The sequence below is a fragment of the Mirounga leonina genome, unplaced genomic scaffold (assembly GCF_011800145.1).
Source record: "Mirounga leonina isolate KUSES-001 unplaced genomic scaffold, KU_Mleo_1.0 Mir_91, whole genome shotgun sequence".
Classification (NCBI taxonomy): domain Eukaryota; kingdom Metazoa; phylum Chordata; class Mammalia; order Carnivora; family Phocidae; genus Mirounga; species Mirounga leonina.
In genome coordinates, this window is record NW_023270839.1 from 19,553,169 (window position 1) to 19,571,373 (window position 18,205).

Below are 18,205 nucleotides of genomic sequence, written 5' to 3' on the forward strand. Positions count from 1 at the left end.
GTTATGTCTTTTAAGTTCCTTTTAATAATACTTTCTGTTTCATTTTTATTTCTTCATATCATTGATTTGTTAAAAGTGGATCAGTTCTGTAGAAGATGCCACTTTATAGATTTGCCTGTTTGATTCCTTGCAGTATCATTTAGATTCCTCATACTGCCTGTTAATGGAAGTTTTCCCTAAAGGCATGATTAGATTCAGATTCAGTTCAGTCTTTTTATAAGTTAAAGAAATTGAGCAGCAGAGTGTACCTGGGCTTCTTTGAAGCTAAGACTGTAGTCCACAGTTGCCTTTTGTACCTGTAGAGCTTTTCTCTGACCTCAAAGGCTAGAGGGGACAGTGACATTGGCCTAGTTGTTAACCTCTTTCAGAGCAAATAAGTGGGACTTTATACTCCCTCTGTGAGCAGGAAATAGGGGCCTTTTACTTTTCTAAAATGGCTTTCCTTTTCTCCACAGTATTTTCCTGAATCGGGATCCCTCCACCATGTTACCTCCTATGCCTGACCCTACTGACCAAATATCAGAGAAAATTCCATCAGAAGAGTATTTGCCCCAGGCTGCTTCTTACCCTCCAAGGACAGGACACTTCAGTAAGAATGCCCTCTATTCCTCAGGCAAGCGGTATCTCTGCACTGCCAAGGGGGCCTTGGCAAGGAAAGGAGCCTTAGCCTCAGGCACCTGCCTCACTGTGAGTTCTGAGTTTGCCAGCGTCCAGGAAATGGAAAGAGTGGGTAAGCAGCCCTGTCGGATGGCGTCCCAGAGCTTAGCATCTCTGGATCATTCAGCTAACAAGCTAAAGCTAAGGGATGAGCAAGATGCACTCACCCCCTCCACCTGTACCAGGAGGGGTAGGGGACTATCAGACCCTGACCACACACGAGCAGAGTGGCGAAAAGAAGGGAACCTTGGGACCCACAGGCCTGCTAGGGGAGACTGTTGCAGTTCCTCACATCCCTGTGGACCCAAACAGGCATCTGGGCATGGAAAGGCAGCCAAGACTTTCTGGGTGGAATCCAAACCATCTCCTCCAAGCAGGGCATCAAAAAGGCAGCAGAGGGTTCTGGTCAAAGACATTGCCAAAAAGTCCTCTTGTTTGCCTCATGGCAGCCCTTTGAGGGGGCAACACAGTGTGGGAGACCCAGACTCCACATCCTCACTTACAGATGTCAGCCCAAGAGTGGACCATGTAAGAGATAAAGATGGTGACTTATCTGATGCAGATAGCAGTTACTTAGTGGATTCTCTCTCCTGTGTCTATGCCAAAGCCCTAATGGAACCACTGAAGCCAGAGGACCCCCAGGGGAAGGAACAGGATCTCCCAGAGCCAGAGAACTCTGAAAGTGACGACGGCCAAATATCTGAGGACTCGCTGGCTGAGAAGGGGTATGAAAGCCCACCAGACAGCCCAAGGAGTAGTTATCTTCCCAATGGCCATGGCCACCGCAGGGCCAGAGCTAGAGCCTCTGTGAGGGGCTTCACCACATCCTCAAACAGTGGACTATTCACCCAAACTCACAGGAGCTTTTCTCTGGATAGCCTGATTGATGCCAAGGAGGAACTGAGGGAAGATCAGCAAGAAGAGCCTTTCTTCAGTTCAGCTGATGAGATGCCCACAGAGACTTTCTGGCACCTACAGACCTCCAGTCTGCCCACAGTCGACCAGGAGGCAATGTACAGGCTTGGTCCCATCAACCACGGAACAGGAACCAGGCTGGATGCCATCCTGCCAATGAGCAGTTCATTTTACCTTGGTCCCCCACCCCAGCCCTGCTGTGAGCAACCTGAGTCAGAGGTAGAAGCAAGCTCCTCTGAACAGGCAAACACACTCCAAGGCCTGCAACTTTCAAGAGGGAGCCCTCTGTTGTCCATGGATTCCTGGTTTTCCTGTGACTCTAAGATCAATTCCAGCAGCACCTCAGGAATAATGGGTTCTTTATGTCCAAGTCCAGATGTCCAGGAATCTCAGCCCCATGGTTGGGAGAGGCCTGGACACTGGCAAAATAGGGAAGAACTAAAGCCATCAGGGGCAGAAACACTCCTGCCCTATAGCTCCAAACTATCCGGAGATGGTGCTGAGCTGCCCTGCTGCATAAGCGGTGTGTACACAATCCCTGCTTCTGATACATCCAGGCTGTCACTCTGGGGGTCTTACAGGCTTCTTCAGCCACGAGTTGCTGGCATCTTTCGGGCCAGAGGTATCCCTGACACAGCCCAGGAGGCCAACTCTGAAGTATCCAACAACTCCAGTGTGTCAAGTGTTTTGGCTGCCTCTGCTGCCTCATTCACTCATGTAGGCAGTGCCCATGAGAGGGACTGGGCTGCCCTTCAGCAGAAGTACCTTCTTGAACTGTCCCATCCTGTGTTGGAGGCTGTAAGAGAACCCAGGCCAGCTTTCTCCTCCCTCGAAGAGGACTCTGCCTCCTTGACCCAAGCTTCTGGCAAAGAAACAGATACTCTATTGCCAGTTGGTTCTGGGGTATCTAGCAGTCTGGATTTCAGCAACTTTCCTATCCATTTATCCAAAATTAGGCATTTGAAAGCAGAGAAAGAACAGGACAGTTTGAGTGCTGAGTTAGAAGGTACTTCAGATTTCTTTACAACTAGAGAGAAAGAGATGAGTCATAGTGGAACTTACTCAGCAGATGTAGAATCATTGACTTCTGGAACTACAAATGCACCAGTTTTTGCAGCAGAGAACAAGGTAGCAAATTCCATGACTGAAGCATGTGAAGTCAAGCAGAACAGCTTGGAAGAGTCTTCTCAGAGTAGTGGGAAACCTCGACTGATGACTTCCTCTGATGAATGTTTTTTGCAGAAGAGCCCTTGTCACGGTCATGTCACCATAGCCACTAAAAAGGACCACTGGCCCGAGGGCTGGGCTCCTCTCAGGACAAATAGTGCAAACCAGGAGGGGCAGTTCAGTCCCAGTGGCTACCCACCCCTGCAGGAAGAGAAGGTAGACTATCAGGAGAGCTCCCGGGAAGTGGTTGGAAGGCACCCAAGTGTTTCGTTTGTGTTTCCATCTGGTCCAAAGCGGTACCCCCACTCTGCCGCCTGGAATCCATTCCCGACTTCCTTGGAGCCAGCTCCCTTGGAGACATTCTATGTGACCAAAAGCCGGGATGCCCTGACAGAAACTGCCTTAGAGATCCCAGCTTGCAGAGAATCAAGAGTGCCTTCCCCACCCCCCAGAGAAGCCTGGGGCTTTGGTCATGACCATCAGGTTCTCCAAAATATTTATTTGAAGAATGATTTGCCAGTGCTGTTACAAAACCAGAATTCCAAGATTGCCTCATCTCAGCAGGTCACAGCAACGGGGCCATTTGATCTGAACACCAAGGAGGTTAGCAGAGAAAGAGGGAAGTGCCCTGGAAATATTGAAGAAGAAAGCCGTAATTCAGTTTACTTTTTTGTTGCTCAGAACAGACATTTTCTTTCATCTACTAGCACAAAAGTATGTGAATTTGAAAATCAAGTTGGAATTTTAAATAAACACAGTCTTTCAGCGCTTAAGGAGGGAGAAAAGGCCACTGTACAGTCCTATTGCAATGTTTGCTCAAGGCATTCTAGGTCTAGGAAGCCTCTCATTTATGAGTCTGAGGCAGATGAGGAAGAAGAGCAAGATCACAATGTAATCCTAAGACAGACTCAGGCCTTTGATATGAACAGGCAGTTTCCTTCTGGGCCCAGGTCTGATTTCATCTATGAAACCATCAATTTAGCCCTTGACAAGGACATGCTGGGGGAAACTGCTATTTCTTTGCAGTCCAGATCAGTACATCGTAGAGTAAGTGGCTCAGAGATGATGGCCCCAGATGAGAGTCCAGCCCACAAGGGTAAGAGGAAGAATGAATTTGGTCTTCTTGGGAAAGTTCTTCATTCCAAAGGCAGCTCCAAAGAGTTTAAGCTTCCACAGGCAGAGTCTGCATATGAAAGATTCCAGTCGGTTACATGCTCTCAGGAAAAAAACCTGAGTGAATGTAAGGGCCCTGGAAGGTCACAAGAAATGGTAAGCCCCAAAGAAGAACCTTCTAGAAAGAAACAGAATAAAAGAGTCAACAGTGCTGAGGAAATGGCCAGGCTAATTAGGAGTGTAATACAGCTCGAAAATGGCATCTTGGAAATTGAATCCAAGCAGAATAAGCAGCTAAATGCTTCCCACACACTGGGAGTCAGTAAGGAGTTTATATTCCAGAACTTGAGGGACCAGGAGATGGCTGACCATGTCCTGAGGCCAGGCAGCTTTGGAAACCACCTGTCTTTGAAGGATCAGCCATCTTCTCCAAAACAGACAGATGATGTTACCTTTAGGGATAGCAAAGCTGGAGAAATGGAGGTTAACAGTAGCATTGGGAAAAGTCCCCAGGTCCAGAAAATCACCTTGTACCCCTTCAAGTCAAGGGAATGTGTACAAGACATTAAGTTTGCAAAAGAACACACTCACCCAGCTGTATTAGACAGACCCTCCTGGGACACGTGTGATGATGTAGGGACATGTACAGCTTGTAGAGAGTTTGCAGACACTTGTGCTGATCCAAGAACCAAGGCATCAGCTAGTGCTCTGCCATTGCAGCGGAGTGCCAAGATGTCTTCTGAGAAGGAGGGCGAGGCGGGGAATGCATCCCCAAGCCCCAGAGGGCAGCCCTGTGGCTTGGGAAGTCTTGAGGAACTGGAAACTGTGAAAAGTTTTTGGGAAAGCCAAGTTGTCAAATGTGTAAATAGTTCTAAGCAAGAGGAGCCCAAAGTTCAAGGCAGAGTTGAGGAAATGGCTGTGCAAAGAGGAGGGAGCCTACAGGTGGAAAACACAGTGGCCTCATCAACTCAGAAACTTCCTAGCCCAAGCCAGCATTGTATGGGCACATCTTCCAGCCAGGAGATTGACCCATTGCTGAGCCAGCCAGACTCCTCTGCGTTTCTTCATGGAGACCTGAGTAATACCTTGTCCTTGAATTGTCCAAGGCTGCCAAGAGACTATCTTCATGCACGTGATACTGTAGGCATCTCTTCAGTTGGCTATGTGCTGGATCCCACAATGTTGAGAATGCCTAACAGTCCCTTGGTAACTGGAGCAGGGAGTCAGAATCAGAGTGGAGAGCCCCAAAGCCACAGTCCTCAGGGAGATGTTAGAGGGGACTCCTCCTTGGCACACTCTGCTTGGTGTGGGTCTGTGATATCCACAGCCATGGGATCTCCTGGTCAATCCCATGTATCAGAGGGCATTCCCGTGGGGGCAGAGGGCCACAGATCAGCAAGTACCCAAGACCAAGGAGGGGACCTCAGAAGCATCTCAATGGGCTTGAGTCCCAGAGAGGGTTTTGCTTCTGAAGCTGAGGCAGCTGTACAAAGAGGAACAGAAAGAACCAGTTCCCTGAACAGGGTCTCTAGCCCACTTGAAAAGAAGGCCTGCTGCCTCTTAGAAGAGGGTAATAATCAAGGCCGGCAGGCGAGGCAGAAGGCAGAGAAGGAGGCCGAGAACCTTGGTTCTCCTAGTGGTACTTTCTCAGCACCTGTGTCCCTGCCAAGGGTGCCTCACCTAGAGCGCTGTGCTCATATGTCCACGGGCCTGGCTGTGTTGGAGGAGATCAGACAAGCAAAGGCCCAGGGACAGCAGCTTCATGACTTGGGGGCTGGAGGTAAAATTCTTCCTTACTATGAGACTTTATTAGGACCTGAATGTTCTTCAGGGGCCCCGGGTAGGTCTCAGTGTCCACGAAGGGACCAGTTAGTATCAGACAGGATGAGGAATGAGGCTGAAGCGCAAGGATTTCAGGTGGCATCTTTCTCTGCTGAATCAGGACATCTGTTGACTAATGAGAGGAAAGTTCCTCAGGCCACACCCCTCCCTTTCAGCTTTCAACATCTGCACAACACGGAGGCTAAAACAGGGCCACAGCATCCCTCACAGACTTCCTCCCATGTAGCCCCAACTCTAGGCAAAAGCCATTGTGCTGGAGAACTGAGACATTTTCTGGGAGCTGGTGAACAGTTTGTATGTCACTCTTGTTCTGAAATCATAGAGAAAAAGAAAAAAGCAACCAGAACACCTTACTCTTCTGATCCTGTGGGCTCAGGCAGTTGTCCTTCAATGGCTGTAGGAGACAGGAGGGAAATACCAGAGAAAGTAGTGGCTCCCTTATCTTCTTGGGCCCCTAATGATGACCCTGGTGTGATTCCACGTCAGGGAAGCCAGTTAGGTCTGTGGGACACTGCAGAGGCCATGTGTCCTGATTGTCAGGAGCGCAGCCCAGCGCATCAAGAACCTAGAATTCTAGATACCGCTTGTAGAGGAGGTTCAGGTAGTTTCTTAGTGCCTGCACAGGGAGGAAAAACAACCTATTTTGAAAGTCAGCTTTTGACCTGTGACGTTCAGAATTCTGTCAGCCTCTCAGCGAGTACCCAAGACTACTCCCAATGCCTTGAGGCTTCCACTGGCTTAGAAGAAGGGAGGGCAAGTCCCAAACAGGGTACCATCCTGCCTAGAGCCCTGAGAAGCGTTGAACCGGAAGCTCCCTTGCAGCAGTGTATGAAGTGGAAGGAGACTGTTGGCTGTGGGCTGGCAGGAGCCTGCAGTGCTGGCAGCAAACATCCCGGGCTGACTCCGTTGCCAGATCAAAGACCTAGCCCAGGTCCTGGGGGAGTTCAGGAGGAGGCCCAGTGCAGATGCCCACAGCAGACTTCCTTTTGTGTTGTCTTCTTAGGGAACATTGAAAGCAGCAGGACTCTTAGTCCATCTGGGGGGCAGGAAGACAGCAGAACAACTCCTTGCCGACATCTGTGCAGTCCTCAACCCGCTGCTTCTCTTGCCTGTTTCTCCCCACCCTCCACTTTGCCGTGTTATAGGGATGGTGACCTGGGAAAAGGGAGTTCCAAGGCTGCCCCACACACTCTCCAGCCACCCTGCATAGTGCCTTCCAGACCCTTTGGAATGAATGAGAGAGGAGAGAGCTATTCTGGGGAACTTGAAGTGCTCTTGGCACCTGGCCTTGAGCCCACGGGCATTCACGGAGAATTTGGGCCAACAGACAGCAGCACTCAGGAGCCTTCTGCTTCTGCTGCTGTCCTATCTCTGGCTCAAGGGGGCACATCCCCTTCTGCCTCTCATGTGGGGACAAATTCACTGAGCCACTCAGTGGCTAATGGAAGCTCAAGGTCAGTAGAGGATCCTGAGAAAAAGATTGCTGAGAAGAAAGCCAGCACAGAGCTTGAGGCTGCCGTTTCCTCTGTAGGCTTGTGCTCTGAGCCACTGAGGATGTTTCAGGACAGCTCTGGAGGTGGCCAGAATGCACAAGAGTCTCAAACCAAGCCAGAACCACCTTTAACAACTGAGAGACCACACACCCTGGATTTAGGTGAAGGGTCTATTGAGAATGAGCTTCTGGGGGAACCACAGCATGGATATTTAGGAAATGCAATCCAATGCCTTCCAGAAAAGCCACAACTTTCCACTAAGTCCAGAGGTCACAGTGGCTTGGATCCCCAAGCCAAGTTTGTAGCAAAGTTAAAACACATCTCCAGACACCAAGCTGACAGTCCCTGGGAGGAGGAAGAGCAGCAGAAAGACCAGGCTTCGGGTGGTGGTAAAGAACCTGCCCAGGGCAGGAATTCTCAACCTTCCCAGGAAGGTGGTTTGGACAGCTGTCAGATTAGAGATGCAGGCAGAGAGGAGGCACATGCAGCTCAGCCCTCTGTATCTAAGATGTTCTCATCAGTCTTCAAAGACTCAGCTACCATGCCTTTGGGGCAAAGTGGAGCCCCACAGCCCACACCCCTGAGCCCTGGCCTGCCCGCCTCTGGCAGGGAGCAGCTGGCTCCCCCCAGTGGGTGCTCACTTCCTGTGATTGCAGTTGTCTCTGACCCCAAACACTCTAGGTCCTCCCTTAAACCACAGTTCTCTGTGGTCAGCTCTTCCCGGTCTCTTCAGGAGCTGAACATGAGTGTGGAGCCTCCTTCCCCCACAGATGAAGATACACAGGAGCCTAACATATTGTGGTTTCCACATCCCAGGGACTATTTCTCAGGTAATTCAGCAGTGAGAACATCTCTGAAAGCTGAGGGCTGTGGTCAGAAAGCCTCATCTAATTTGGACAATAGCACTGCTGGTCACTGGCCCCCGAAACCTGCCACTCCTCCTTACCCAAGGTCATCAGCTCTCTCTTGCATGCCAACCCCTGATTTTATGACCAGCTGGACGTCTAGTACCCGGGAAGAGGCCTGGCAGGAAAGTCCAGAGAGACCGGTTGGCCAGGCCAGGCCAGAAAAGTGGCACTCCAAAGCGGACAAAGGAATGTTACACTTTGACTCCAGTGACATCAATCCCTACATCCTATCCTCCAGTCCAGAGGGGCCTGTGCAGATCGGCTGGAAGCAGTATGTGTTTGGCAGTGCAGTGGATGTCTCCTCTGGCCAGACAACCCAGGGCCTGATACCGCCAAACATGGCCCGTTGTTCAAGCATGGACAATGGCCTAGAATGCCAGAACTCTCCACTCTACTCCCACCTCAGCACCTGTGCCAATGCCCGGGACCTGTCGAGCCCACACAGCATTGGACATGCCCGGGGTTCACGTGAGGCCTGGGAAGTATGGGGTTCCTCACGTGCCTTGGGGAACCTCCACATCCTGAACAGCCCTGAAGGAGCAAGCCCCAGTAAGGGTCCTGACAAGAGAGCCCAGTTCCTGGGCACCCCTGATGAAGCAGGCTGGCTGAGGAGTGAGCCCCTCTTGGCTGAAGGAAGTGCTGCAGATCCAGTAGATGAGATTATGCTGCTGTATCCATCAGAGGCGGGTCGTCCTGTGGGACAGTCCGGGATGGACACCTCGGAGCAGGGCACACAGACCCTAGGGTGTAGTCTCTGCTGGAGCTCTACCGACATCTCTGCTCAGCCAGAAACCAGTGCAGTGCCAGTCTCTGGTCTGGTCTCCTGGACCAGCATGCATAATCTGTCTCTCCACCTCTCACAACTGCTGCACAGCACCTCAGAGCTGTTGGGGAGTCTCTCACAGCCAAGTGTGGCTGAAAAGGAACAGAACATCAAGAGGGAGACCCCAGATGAGGTGACCCAGGCCTTTATGATAGATGGCTGCACTCAGACCACCATGGACAAGTGTATCCAAACTGACCTGGCCTTACCACCTCTGCACTCTCAGGCCCCAGAGGCCAACCCTCAGGAGGTCAATGTGGTCCTTGAAGTGCTGGACTCAGATATTCCCACCATGTCTCAAGAGCAGAGATATGTCATGGGGACACTTCGGAAGATAGAGGCAGAGGAAACAGCATGGAAAATGGCAGAGCCTTCAGAACTTCAGGAAGAAAGTACCCACTGCAGGCCCCAGAGCCTTCCAGCACCCCCATCCCACTTGAGGTTTCAGAAAGCTCACTTTGGGCAGAACCTCCCTTCTGTGAGCCCTCAGGCTTCTCCTGATGCCTCCCTACCTCCCACCTCCCAGCCAGAGGAACCCTCTGGCCTGGCTGTTGGTAGCCCGAGCCTCAGTGGCTCCCAATCCCCAGAGCCCTGCCCCAGTGCTGCAGAGTCCGTCAGGGATCCTAAGGTTGAGACGGAGCTGGGCACCATGGGTATGTTGTTGGTGGACAGGGCCTCCTCCCCAATCCTCACGCTTAGTGCCAGCACCCAGGGGTTGGGGTTCCCGGCAGACTCTTTGTCTGCCACAGCCCCCTCAGCTTGTCCTCTTGAAGGCCACCAGGAGCTTGTCTCCAGCCCAGACCTTCTCCTTGACACCTCCAGGCCTCCAGTGGATAATCATTCTCAAGCCACTGAGGAGTCAGGTGGCTCCCAGAGAGTGGGGGCTCCATGTGGGGAAGGCAAGCATCCCTTAGAAAGGAGTGATGGCAGGTCATTCCTTGAGGGAAGCTCCCCAGGCAGCCCACCACAGGGCCCGAAACTCCAATTCTGCTTGTTAGAGCAGCCGCCTCCGCAGCTTCAGCCCAGGACCACCACCTTGGTCCAAAGCGGACTGCCACCACCCTCACTGAGGAGCAGGGGCCAGAGGCTGGCTGATGGCTTTGTGCCGGAGGACCTGGCTTCCTCAGAGTGCGGCCCAGTGAGGAATAGGGGTCCAAGTCAATGGCAGAGCAAGACAGAAAATGGTGGTGAGAGTTCAGCATCTCTGGTGGAGCCACAGCCCACTCTGGACTTCTCGCCTTCAAGGGGAGGCCTCCAGCCCCTCAGCCCCTGCCCTGCCTCTGAGTTGACTGATAGAGCAGGGCTCCAGGGTTCCACTTTGGGCCCGACCAAGGCCTGCCAGTCTGAGGTGCTGCTGCGCTCCGGTTCCCAGGTGTGCATGGCCCCTGAGCCCCAGCATCACGGCCTGAGGGACTTCCCAATGCATAACAAATTTACTCATTGGCATGGGGTTCAGGATGGCTCTCCTGGGGGGCTAGGTGTGATGGAGTCACTGGGGACCAGATGTGATCTGAGCTCTGGAGAGCAGGGACAGAAGCCCCTACAACCTCCTGACGACCAGAGCCAGGATACTCAGTGGTCCCAGAGGGAGCCGATCCCCCTGCAAGTTGGGGCCCAGAACCTCTCACTCAGCATGGAACTCACAGAAGCGAAACTGCACCACGGCTTTGGGGAGGCAGATGCCCTGCTGCAGGTGCTGCAGAATGGGACAGGGGAGGCATTCGCTGCTGAAGAGCCTGTGCGGTCTGCCTGGGAGGAGCTCTATGCCCGGTAAGGGCCCCCAGCCTGGTGGGGTAGGGCAAGAGTTGGGCTGAAAGAGAATCAGAGAAGGCTAATAGCTGGCTATTCCTTTTTCCTCTGCTAAGCTCTGGGATCTTCTGGGAATCAGAGGTAGATCTTAAGATGGAGAAGGGCATTCAGGGCCAGCTTAAGTGAATCAATCACATTTTGTCTCAGGCAAAAACAAACGATTGAGACCCTCCGGAGAGAGCGGGCTGAACGACTTCAGAACTTCCACTGGACACGGAACCTCGGTCCCCAGAAGCACCTGAGCCTCCTGCCCAACAGAGATCTCCCCACCCGGGACCCTGACCTACCCAGCAGGCGCAGAGAATACCTGCAGCAACTGAGGAAGGATGTTGTGGAGACCACCAGGTAAGAAGGGTGGACCCAGAACCCCGCAGAGAGCAGGTTGTGTATAGGGTGAGAGGGCTGTGGGGAGCAGGGCCTGGAGAGTGGAGGTGCAGCTTCCTTTGACAGGAGTGATTCCAAGAGTGGGTCCCACACTCCTGTGGGCAAGTGGAGGTGACCATGGGAGAATGGGGCAAGGAAAAGAGGAGGATGTGGGAGGGAATAAGTGGGGGCAGAGGTAATGGGAGAGGATGGGCAGAGTGGCTGTGACCTACCATGTAAGACAGTAGGCCTGAGTCTCAAAATGGGTTGTAAAACGAAACTGTAGGCAAAGAGAGGATGGTGTTGGATAGGTCTGGGATGAGCAGGCCAAGGCTGTCACCCACCTACCCACAATGTTAGAGGGTATCTCTCTACCCTATGGTTTTCCTCAGGAGCCCAGGGTCGGCATCGCGGTCTGCTCACCCCGCCTCTGACATAGCACTGATGCTGCAAGAATACCAGCGTGCCCGAGAGGAGGCCAAGGTGGAGATTGCCCGGGCCCGGGCCCGGCTACGGGAGCAGACTGAGCAGGAGAAGCTGAGAATCCGCCAGCAGATCATCTCCCAGCTGCTGAGGGTGGGGAGTGGGGCAAGCCAGTGATGTCAGGGTAGACCTGGAGCCTGGGGCAGATGTCAGACTGGGTCAGCCTTCACTGGGGCTGCCTCTGAATCGGGATGTGGCATTTGGAGGAAGGTGTTGGACTCTTAGTACCAGCTCAAAGCTGTGCTCACTCTTTTTACATATCATCCTGCTCCGACCACTCCTGTCCCCAGGCCAGAGTCTGGGAGGAGGCAGCTTTGGTTTTTTTTTGTTGTTGTTGTTTTTTAAGATTTTATTTATTTATTAGAGAATGAGAGAGAGCACATGAGAGGGGGGAGGGTCAGAGGGAGAAGCAGACTCCTTGCCAAGCAGGGAGCCCGATGTGGGACTCGATCCAGGGACTCCAGGATCATGACCTGAGCCGAAGGCAGTCGCTTAACCAACTGAGCCACCCAGGCGCCCGGCAGCTTTGGTTTTTAGTTGGGGTCGGCATGTGGGGAGGCATGAGGGTTTCAGGTTGAGATGGGAGGTGCCGGGAGGTAATGGGTGCTGGGGAGGTGAGAAGGGGTGGTGTTCAGGGAGGAGTGGGTAGTGGGTAAGGTACACCAGAAGCTGGTTGACAGCCCCCTGTCCTTCTCAGGAAGAAGAAAAGCTGCACACCCTGGCCATGTCCAACTCCCTGTGTACCAGCTCCAGTGGAAGCCTCTCCTCTGGTGTTACCTCCGGCTACAATAGCAGCACAGCCTTGCCAGACCAGCTCCAGTCCCCAGACAGTGTGGTGAGTAGGCAGATGCTAGCAGTGAGCCAGGGGCAGACCAGAGGCAAGAGTTGGGGCAGGAAGTTCTCCCTCCTGGAGGCTGCTGCTGACATGAGCCCTTCTTGTGGATGATAGATAGCGTTTGGTTTTCCCTTTAGTTTTGTCTCCCACTCCTGTTTATTCATCCAACAAGTGTTTATTTTGTAGGTAGTATTTTAGGCACTGGGGATATAGCAGTGAGCAAAACCATTCTTGTCCTTAAGCCTGTTAGAGGGCTAAGTACAGCTTATTTTGTGATTATTTAATCATCATCGTAGTAAGTTATATGAAGAAGGGGTTCTACGCCAACATCAAACAGGATCTGATCTAGTCTGGTAGGTCAGCAAAGATGGTCTGAAGAGGGTGCCTTTAAACTGCGACCAGGAAGGGTGAGAGGCAGTGAATAGAGGAAGAGCTTAGTGCTGGGGTGTCAGGTGTCAGGAGAGATGGGGGTGGGAGCACAGTCTTCCAGGCAGAGGGCTTGGCAAGTGAGGCCCTGAGGGAGGAAGAGTTGGAGGAACTGGAAGAAGGCTGGTGTGGCTGGACAATAGTGAGACAGGAATGACTTGAGGAAGGACCAGGAAAGGGAAAATCACATAGACTCTATTGAGAATTCTGGCCCTTTTTGGATCCATGTGCTCATGTTACTTCCCAGAAGTTGCTGTAAAGCTTTGAAGCAGGGGAGCAGGACGATGAGATTACAGGAGAAGGGGGCAGAGCAGCTGTGGGTAGAGCCGTTGATGACCATGGCAAAGCCCAGTGAGAGGTGCCCCTCGCCCAGCCAGGAGCCCTGCCAGTGAAGACGAGCACAGAGGGTGCCGTGGACAGAGACGCAGGAGCCTATTGCCTGTGAGGAGGGGACAGGGTGGATCCGGGGACAACACACACTTCTGGCTTGAGCAGCTGAAGGGGCCGTGATGGCGACAGTGTGTGGAGCATTGGAGGAGGACAGGTTTTGTGGGGAAGATCGTGAGTCTGGTTTTGCACTTACTGGGTTTGTAGTGCCTGTGAGAAATCTGAGGGGAGCCGTTGGAAATATAGATCTGGAGCTTAGAGGTAAGATCTGGCTGGGGATATAAAATTTGAAATTTGTTTTCTATTAAACTTCACATAGTAAAAAAAATAATATTCAGACAGTAGCAAAGGACATACGATGGCAAGTTCATCGTTCAATCTCCTGTTTGCCCTCCCCAGAAGCAATCACACACCAGTATGGTGTATATTTCCAGAGGCATTCTGGAATACATTCTATGTTTTAGTATCTATAAGAATGTACGTATCTTTTTCTTTAAATTTTCTTCTTATATATATTTTTTCTTTCTATTTAAAATTTTATTTCTTATATTTTTGTTATATATATATATTTTTAAATTTTTTTTTTTTGAGAATGTGTGTATATTTCTAAAACACATGAATGGCAGCATACTGTACCTGCTTTGCCCCTTTACATCCTGAAGAATGTCTTTTGGACAGCACTGCACACCAGCAAATCTCCTGCTGACTTATCCTTTTTAACAGCTGAAGTAGTGTTTCCTTTTTCTCTTTGCATGTTTTTAAATGTAGTGTTTTGCATAGATAATCTATTCATATGGTATTTCTACCATTCATGTGGTAGAAAAGACAAAAAACGTAGACATCTATGAAGGTAGATAGGGAAGTACCTGTTCCTGTTGCCTGAGAACCTGGTCCTCCTCCTTTAGCCCACCCAAGGGAACAGTGCTGCCGTGCAGGGGGGCTTGACTTCAGCCTTTTGCTGTTATGTATGAACAGTGCTGCAATAAGTAACTTTGTGCATGTATCATTCCACACATGTGCAAATATATCTAGAAGTGGACTCCTACAAAGAGTATGTGTATTTGAGATCTTAATATTGACAAGTTTTACCTCACAGATATACCAGTTTATACTCCCACCAGCAATAGGAGAGAGACCCCTTACCCCCACACTCTCACCAACATGTTATCAAATGTTTGAGTTTTTGCTAAGCTATCTGTTCATATCTTTGGCTCATTTCTCTATTTTTTTTCTTATCGATTTCTGGAGCTCTTTGGCAAGCTAGCCCTTTGCCTGATAGGAATTATATTTGTCCCAGTTCTTGGTTCTCTTTTGACTTTGCTTATTGTGTTTGGAGCCATTCAGAAGGTTTTATTTATCAGTTTTCCTTTTCAGTGTCTATGTTATGATCATAATTAGAAATGCATTCTTCATTCCAAAGTTACAAAGAATTTCTCCTGTGATTTCTTCTGGAAATTATATGGTTTTATTTTTCATGTTTAAATCTTTGATTCAAAAAAATAAAATAAATCCTTGTTAATTTTGTGTGTGTGTATACACACACACACACACACACAGTATAAGGTGGGATCCAACTGTATTCTTCCTAGTTGGCTATCAAGTTGTCCCTTTAACATTTGATAGTTCCTCTGGATAGCTTGTCTCTGCTTCACCAGCTTAAGATGCCAACTTCTCTTATATAAGGCTTATAGTGTGTTTTACTACCTCTTCTTTTTCTGAGCTTTTTTTCCCCTTAAGATTATTTGAGAGAGAGCAGAGCGAAAGAGAGAGAACATGAGTGAGGGGAGCAGGCAGAGGGAGAGGGAGGAGCAGACTCCTCACTGAGCAGGGAGCCCGATGCGGGGCTCAATCCCAGGACCCTGGGACCATGGCCTGAGCTGAGGGCAGACACTTAACGGACTGAGCCACCCAGGCCCTAGAAAAGCCCTTTCTGAGCTTTTCTAGAGTATTTTTTCTTGTTTACTTTTTATATGAAATTTAGAATTAGCTTAACTAGTTCATTTATAAAAACTTGTTCATGTTTTTAATGGGACCATGTTAAATTTTTAAACTGACTTAGGGAGAAATCTCATCTTACGCTGTGGAATTTCCTAACCAATAACATTGTAAGGGCCAGCCACCTTTTTGTGTTTAAAATTTCCTTGACATGTCTCTCAATTTCTTGTCCGATTTATTCCTGTTTTATTTTGTTGTTGTTGTTGCTGTTATAACTGTGTTTTATTTTTTTGGTTCCTGTTGTTCTGCCTTTATATCTTCTGTCTGGTTGTTATTTTGTATGTATGAAAGGCACTGATGTGTGTTAGTTTTGTGTCCATATTGCTTTTTGGTCTGTTCTGTAGATCTGTCCTAATACAGTAGCCACTAGCATGGGTAGCTATCTTACTTTAAATGTAAATTAATTAGAATTGGATCATAGCTTTTGCTCTTAAGTCACACTAGCCACATTTCACATGCTCAGTAACCACATGTGGCTAGTGGCTACCATACTGTATAGCCCTGCCTTAGATTTTTTTCAGGTATATAACCACCTAATCTGCAAGTAGAGATGGTTTCACCATTTCCTTTCTAATTTTTCTTTCTTCTTTATTTTCTTCTTCTTTTCTAATTGCATTACCTAGTATTTCCAGCATAAATAAAATCATAGTGATGACAGTGAGCATCCTTGTCTTCTTCCAGGCTTTAATGGGAATGCTTCTAGTGTTTCTCCATGTAAGCTGGGTGCTAGTTTTTGAGCTGAGCTAGATATATTTTTCAATACTAAGTAAGTATCTATCTATTCCTATTTTACAGAGCATTCTTACATAGAATGGTTATTTCAGTCTTTGGAGATGATCATCTGATTGATGGGATAATATTGAACCATTCTTGCATTCTGGAATCAATCCTATAATACACTGTATATTTATGCATATGCTGTATTATTTTAATGTGCTGTCAGAGTCTATTTGCTATTCAGGATTTTGCATCAATATTTATGAGTTTTTTCCCTTTAGTTTATGTTTTTGCAATATGTTTCAGGTATGGTTATCAGTGTTATATTTCTTTTATAGGAATAAAATGTTCAGGAATAGTTAAAAAGTAATAGAACTTTATACCTATTAATTGTCAAAAATTAGAAAGTCAGATGTTGGCAGGACTTTTGGGGAAATAGGAGCCTTTATAGGTTCTTATGATCCAGCAGTGCTTGCATAGTTTATGAGGGGACATGTATGAAATTATTTATTAAGGCATTATTTGAAGTGATAAAGAGTTGGAAACCATTTGAGAATCCATCACTGGGAGAGTGGATAGATAAAATGTGGTTGATACAGGGCGCCTGGGTGGCTCAGTTGGTTAAGCATCCGATTCTTGATTTCAGCTCCATTCATGATCTCAGGATTGTGAGATCCGCTTTTCCTGGGCTTGGATCCTGCTTGAGATTCCCTCTCTCCCTCTGCCCATGCTGCCCCCGCCCCAGTACATGCATGCTCTCTCTCTGAAAAAAGGAAAAAAAAAAGTGGTCTGATGAGATCAGGAGTTGATAAACAAGGCTCTTTGGCCAGATCTGGCCCTCTGCCTATTTTGGTAAATGAAGTTGTACTGGAATATTGCCTTGCCCATTTATTTATGTGTTGTCTGTGATGGTGTTTATGTTACAATGGCAGAACTGAGTAGATGAAACTACTCAAATAGTCCACAAAGCCTCAAATACTGTCTAGACCTTTATAGAAAAAGTTTGCCAATCCCTGGTTTAGATTTTTCCATTTCTTCTGGAGTCAGTTTTGATCCTAATTTGTTAATTTCTGCTTTAAAAAGTTAATTCCTTTTTCTTGTGATAATTTCTAAGTCGTGTCTTGTGGTCAGTAGTTTTGTAGAATGTGTTTGCTATTTTCTAATGATTAGATTGAAGTTATGCATTTTTGGCAAGAATACCACAGAAACAATGTGCCCTTCTCATTTTTGGTTGCCAGATAAAGCAAAGAAAAACACAGGACATCAGTTAGAGTTTTAGACAAACAACAAATGATATTGTTGTGTAAATATGTCTCCTGCAAATGCCTTACCCTTAGTGCTTTATATCAGAGGGTGCATGATGTCAGTATGTCTTATTAGTGGTGTTAACCTTGAAGTTAGAGTGATGTCTGGGAGCTGTCCACTGAAAGTTACTATTTTTCTCTTTATAATTAATAAACATTTGGCAGATACTTTTTTTTTTTAAGATTTTATTTATTTATTTAATTGACAGAGACACAGCAAGAGAGGGAATGCGAGCAGGGGGCGTGGGAGAGGGAGAAGCAGGCTCCTGCAGAGCAGGGAGCCCCATGCAGGGCTTGATCCCAGGACCCTGGGATCATGACCTGAGCAGAAGGCAGATGCTTAACAACTGAGCCACCCAGGCGCCCCTCTTCTACATTCATTAATTAGAATTTTTCTGTAAGGATGTATTACTCTTCTCTCCCTATTTATTCAGTCATTTACTTTGTTCAGTTTGGTCTCATAAATATGTTATTCTGTAGGTTATAATCTAATACTGTCATTTTTTTTAAGGATTTTATTTATCTGACAGAGCGAGCGAGCACAAGCAGGGGGAGGGACAGAGGGAGAAGCGGACTCCCCGCTGAGCAGGGAGCCTGATGCGGGGCTCCATCCCAGGACCCTGGGATCATGACCTGAGCTGAAGGTAGATGCTTACCAACTGAGCCACCCAGGTGCCCCTCTAATACTATCATTATTAATTTCCTTGCTCAGATTGTACCAGCTTTCCTTATTTGGAGTTCTTTCACATTGAGTCTTGTGCCCTTATAATATGTCCCTCCTTTTTTTGAGCACTTCCTTTATTTTTTTTTTATTTTTTATTCTTTTTTAAAGATTTTATTTATTTATTTGAGAGAGAGAATGAGAGAGAGAGCAGGAGAGGGAGGAGGGCCAGAGAGAGAAGCAGACTCCCTGCGGAGCAGGGAGCCCGATGCGGGACTCGATCCCGGGACTCCAGGATCACGACCTG

General features: G+C 48.6%; 1 protein-coding gene across 11 annotated transcripts in view; it reads left to right on the forward strand.

The window, feature by feature from the left end:
* STARD9 (StAR related lipid transfer domain containing 9) overlaps positions 1-18,205 on the forward strand; it is a 128,604-nt gene that overhangs the window by 99,196 nt on the left and 11,203 nt on the right. For 10 of the 11 annotated variants that reach the window (XM_034993734.1, XM_034993735.1, XM_034993738.1 and 7 more), the window contains 4 exons: positions 456-10,688; positions 10,875-11,072; positions 11,483-11,666; positions 12,271-12,408. In XM_034993734.1, the coding sequence (XP_034849625.1) occupies positions 456-10,688; positions 10,875-11,072; positions 11,483-11,666; positions 12,271-12,408 (10,753 nt within the window). Of the gene's footprint in view, positions 1-455; positions 10,689-10,874; positions 11,073-11,450; positions 11,667-12,270; positions 12,409-18,205 lie in introns of those variants that run through there. The other variant, XM_034993740.1, reaches the window with a different exon arrangement.